The sequence below is a fragment of the Salmo salar genome, chromosome ssa07 (assembly GCF_905237065.1).
Source record: "Salmo salar chromosome ssa07, Ssal_v3.1, whole genome shotgun sequence".
Taxonomy (NCBI): Eukaryota; Metazoa; Chordata; class Actinopteri; order Salmoniformes; family Salmonidae; genus Salmo; species Salmo salar.
The window spans coordinates 3748998-3754487 of record NC_059448.1 but is presented as its reverse complement, the minus strand read 5'-3'; the positions used below and the strand labels follow the sequence as shown (position 1 = coordinate 3754487).

At 47.2% G+C, this 5490-nt stretch overlaps 1 protein-coding gene across 1 annotated transcript in view; it reads left to right on the top strand.

The window, feature by feature from the left end:
• The first annotated feature begins 1422 nt into the window (after window positions 1–1422).
• The window catches only part of npy2rl (neuropeptide Y receptor Y2, like), a 7250-nt gene continuing 3182 nt past the window's right edge, over window positions 1423–5490 (top strand). The window contains exons 1-2 of the mRNA XM_045722575.1: window positions 1423–1669; window positions 5180–5345. Of these exons, the coding sequence (XP_045578531.1) occupies window positions 1423–1669; window positions 5180–5345 (413 nt within the window). The remainder of the gene's footprint in view (window positions 1670–5179; window positions 5346–5490) is intronic.

Sequence of the window (5490 nt, the reverse complement as noted above, 5' to 3'; positions counted from 1 at the left end):
CCATAGTGACTGTCTCTGTTACCACCCAGCCACTGTGACTGTCTCTACATGTTACCACCCATCCACTGTGACTGTCTCTGTTACCACCCATCCACTGTGACTGTCTCTACATGTTACCACCCATCCACTGTGACTGTCTCTGTTACCACCCATCCACTGTGACTGTCTCTGTTACCACCCATCCACTGTGACTGTCTCTGTTACCACCCAGCCACTGTGACTGTCTCTGTTACCACCCAGCCATAGTGACTGTCTCTGTTACCACCCAGCCACTGTGACTGTCTCTACATGTTACCACCCATCCACTGTGACTGTCTCTGTTACCACCCATCCACTGTGACTGTCTCTGTTACCACCCAGCCACTGTGACTGTCTCTGTTACCACCCAGCCACGGTGACTGTCTCTGTTACCACCCATCCACTGTGACTGTTTCTGTTACCACCCAGCCACTGTGACTGTCTCTGTTACCACCCAGCCACTGTGACTGTCTCTGTTACCACCCATCCACTGTGACTGTCTCTACATGTTACCACCCATCCACTGTGACTGTCTCTGTTACCACCCAGCCACTGTGACTGTCTCTGTTACCACCCAGCCATAGTGACTGTCTCTGTTACCACCCAGCCACTGTGACTGTCTCTACATGTTACCACCCATCCACTGTGACTGTCTCTGTTACCACCCATCCACTGTGACTGTCTCTGTTACCACCCATCCACTGTGACTGTCTCTGTTACCACCCAGCCACTGTGACTGTCTCTGTTACCACCCAGCCACTTTGACTGTCTCTGTTACCACCCAGCCACTGTGACTGTCTCTGTTACCACCCAGCCACTGTGACTGTCTCTGTTACCACCCAGCCACTGTGACTGTCTCTGTTACCACCCAGCCACTGTGACTGTCTCTGTTACCACCCAGCCACTGTGACTGTCTCTGTTACCACCCAGCCACTGTGACTGTCTCTGTTACCACCCAGCCACTGTGACTGTCTCTGTTACCACCCAGCCACTGTGACTGTCTCTGTTACCACCCAGCCACTGTGACTGTCTCTGTTACCACCCAGCCACTGTGACTGTCTCTGTTACCACCCAGCCACTGTGACTGTCTGTTACCACCCAGCCACTGTGACTGTCTCTGTTACCACCCAGCCACTGTGACTGTCTCTGTTACCACCCAGCCACTGTGACTGTCTCTGTTACCACATTACTTGTGTGTTTCATGTGGCATCTTAACACCTATTTGCTTCTCACATCTTTCTTTCCAGAACTTGCACTTTGTTCACTTTTGTGTTGGTGTGTGTGTGTGTGTGTGTGTGTGTGTGTGTGTGTGTGTGTGTGTGTGTGTGTGTGTGTGTGTGTGTATACACACCCACGTGTGCGTCGGACGGACGGACGGACATGTGACGAGAAACCAGAAAAAAAATGGATTACCTCTCTCCCGCCAACATCTCCCAAGATGCATCCCTTCTCTTCTCCGACGCCGGTCTCCACGGCAATGACCTATACCCCGGCTACCGTGCCTACGACCCCGGCATCGATGACCCCCCAACGGAAGAGTCGTCGTCGCCCCTCCAGCCTCTCTACGCAGACACTCCCCTCCTGGATTTGGGAGGTTACGGTCCAGGGGTAGGGGGGTATGGGGCCAGCTCTCTGGCAGTACTGGGGGACAGTACTAAGCTAGTAGGTGTCCAGGTGGTTTTAATACTAGCCTACAGCACTATTATACTACTAGGAGTTGTGGGTAACTCTCTGGTGATATATGTTGTCTATCGCTTCAAGACCCTGAGGACCGTTACTAACTTCTTCATAGCTAACCTCGCTGTTGGTAGGTAGCTTTTAATATAGACGGTCTGTCTGTCTGTCTGTCTGTCTGTCTGTCTGTCTGTCTGTCTGTCTGTCTGTCTGTCTGTCTGTCTGTCTGTCTGTCTGTCTGTCTGTCTGTCTGTCTGTCTGTCTGTCTCACTCTCTGTCTGTCTGTCTGTCTGTCTGTCTGTCTGTCTGTCTGTCTGTCTGTCTGTCTGTCTGTCTGTCTGTCTGTCTGTCTGTCTGTCTGTCTCACTCTCTGTCTGTCTGTCTGTCTGTCTGTCTGTCTGTCTGTCTGTCTGTCTGTCTGTCTGTCTGTCTGTCTCACTCTCTGACTGTCTGTCTGTCTGTCTGTCTGTCTGTCTGTCTGTCTGTCTGTCTGTCTCACTCTCTGACTGTCTGTCTGTCTGTCTGTCTGTCTGTCTGTCTGTCTGTCTGTCTGTCTGTCTGTCTGTCTGTCTGTCTGTCTGTCTGTCTGTCTGTCTGTCTGTCTGTCTGTCTGTCTGTCTGTCTGTCTGTCTGTCTGTCTGTCTGTCTACCTGCCTGCCTGTCTACCTGCCTGTCTGTCTGTCTGTCTGTCTGTCTGTCTGTCTGTCTGTCTGTCTGTCTGTCTGTCTGTCTGTCTGTCTGTCTGTCTGTCTGTCTGTCTGTCTGTCTGTCTGTCTGTCTGTCTGTCTGTCTGTCTGTCTGTCTGTCTGTCTGTCTGTCTGTCTGTCTGTCTGTCTACCTGACCCTGACTCTTTCTCAACAAGTTACTTTCAGAAAGAAATCAAATCAGCAGTACCTCATTCTCAGTGTGTGTGTGTGTGTGTGTGTGTGTGTGTGTGTGTGTGTGTGTGTGTGTGTGTGTGTGTGTGTGTGTGTGTGTGTGTGTGTGTGTGTGTGTGTGTGTGTGTGTGTGTGTGGGAGTGTGTGATTGGGTGTGTGTGTGTGTGTGTGTGTGTGTGTGTGTGTCTGTGTGCGTGCGTGTGTGTGTGTGTGTGTGTGTGTGCAGCAGTGAAGGCTGGCTCATAGTAAGAGCAGGAACGATGTATAATGTAATTGAATCAAAACTCATTGAAACCATGTGTGAACTGATTCTGCTCCAGCCATTACCACGAGCCCGTCCTCCCCAAGGATAGATATGTTCAGTACCAAGAACAAACAATAGTGTCTTGCAGACAAAGTTCAGGGGGGTCCTGGTTGGGCAATGCCCCCTCCCCCCCACAATTTTTTTTTGATGTTTCTTTGTTCCATCTTAGACCCATGTTCTGTGTGATGGAACGGCGATGACCAATGGTTGCTTGTGACCGTTGGTTGGCTTGGTCTCACCTCACCCAAAGCCTGGAGTCTTAATTCAGATGACTTTGCATGTCTTGTTTCTGTCATGTTCTGAGGAAACCCTTGTGTCATATCTAACCCTGTAGCTCTGTCATTGTTACTTTACGACGTTGGATATGGCTTTGTCTCGCTCTCAATTTCAATTTCAATTTAAAGGATCTTTATTGACATGGGGAAACTTATGTTAACATTGCCATAGCAAGTGAAATAGATAATAAACACAAGTGAAATAAACAATAAAAAATGAACAGTAAATATTACAATTATAAAAGTTCCAGAAGAATAGACATTTAAACTGTCATATTATGTCTATATACAATGTTGTAACAATGTGCAAATAGTTAAATCACAAAAGGTAAAATAAATCAACATAAATATGGGTTGTATTTACAATGGTGTTTGTTCTTCACTGGTTGACCTTTTCTTGTGGCAACAGGTCACACATCTTGCTGCTGTGATGGCACACTGTGGTATTTCACCAAGTAGATATGGGAGTTTATCAAAATCGGGATTGTTTTCTAATTCTTTGTGGATCTGTGTAATCTGAGGGAAATATGTGTCTCTAATATGGTCATACATTTGGCAGGAGGTTAGGAAGTACAGCTCAGTTTCCAGCTCATTTTGAGGGCAGTGTTGCACATAGCCTGTCTTCTCTTGAGAGCCAGGTCTGCCTACTGCGGCCTTTCTCAATAGCAAGGCTATGATCACTGAGTCTGTACATAATCAAAGATTTCCTTAAGTTTGGGTCAGTCACAGTGCTCTGTTTTTTTGTTGATTCTTTCCAATGTGTCAAGTAATTATCTTTTTGTTTCCTCATGATTTGGTTGGGTCTAATTGTGTTGCTGTCCTGGGGCTCTGTGGGGTCTGTTTGTGTTTGTGAACAGAGCCCCAGGACCAGCTTGCTTAGGGGACTCTTCTCCAGGTTCATCTCTCTGTAGGTGATGGCTTTGTTATGGAAGGTTTGGGAATCGCTTCCTTTTAGGTGGTTGAAGAATTTAACGGCTCTTTTCTGGATTTTGATATTGTGTGGGTATTGGCCTAATTCTGCTCTGCATACATTATTTGGTGTTTTACGTTGTACACAGAGGATATTTTTGCAGAATTCTGCATGCAGAGTCTCAAATTGGTGTTTGTCCCATTTAGTGAATTCTTGGTTGGTGAGCGGACCCCAGACCTCACAACCATAAAGGGCAATGGGTTCTATAACTGATTCAAGTATTTTTAGCCAGATCCTAATTGGTAGGTTGAATTTTATGTTCCTTTTGATGGCATAGAAGGCCCTTCTTGCCTTGTCTCTCAGATCGTTCACAGCTTTGTGGAAGTTACCTGTGGTGCTGATGTTTAGACCGAGGTATGTATAGTTTTTTGTTTGCTCTAGGGAAACGGTGTCTAGATGGAATTTGTATTTGTGGTCTTGGCAACTGGACCTTTTTTCTGTCTTACTGAGATTTACTGTCAGGACCCAGGTCTGGCTGAATCTGTGCAGATGATCAAGGTGCTGCTGTAGGCCCTCCTTGGCTGGAGACAGAAGTACTAGATCATCAGCAAACAGTAGACATTTGACTTCAGATTCTAGTAGGGTGAGGGCCGGGTGCTGCAGACTGTTCTAGTGCCCTCGCCAATTCGTTGATATATATGTTGAAGAGGGTGGGGCTTAAGCTGCATCCCTGTCTCACCCCATGGCACTGTGGGAAGAAATGTGTGTGTTTTTTTGCCTATTTTAACCGCACACTTGTTTGTGTACATGGATTTTGTAATGTCGTATGTCGTACTTTCGATGAATTTGTATAGCAGACCCTCATGCCAAATTGAGTCCAAATCTTTTTTGAAATTTTAAAAGCATGAGAAGACTTTGCCTTTGTTTTTGTTCTCTCGCTCTCTCTCTTTTTCTGCTGGTATTATATAGGGTGGTAGTAGTAGTAGTATGACTGACACCTTGTGCGTTTTTTCTGTCTCTCTCTCCCCCCTCTCTCTCTCTCTCTCTCTCTCCCCTCCCCCCCCTCTCTCTCTCTCTCTCTCTCCCCCCTCTCTCCCCCCCCTTCCCCCCTCTCTCTAGCTGACCTCCTGGTCAATACATTGTGTCTTCCCTTCACGTTGGTCTATACTCTGCTCGGGGAGTGGAAGTTTGGCCAGGTGCTTTGTTTCCTGCTTCCCTACGCACAGGGATTGGCTGTCCACGTATCCACGGTGACGCTCAACGTCATAGCCCTCGACAGACACAGGTGAGACTTCATCACGTTTAACTGCTGACTGATCGATTTATTTTTTTAATGACTGACTGACTGAGTGACTGACTGATTGATTGATTGATTAGCTGACTGATCGATTTATTTTTTTAATGACTGACTGACTGACTGACTGACTGAT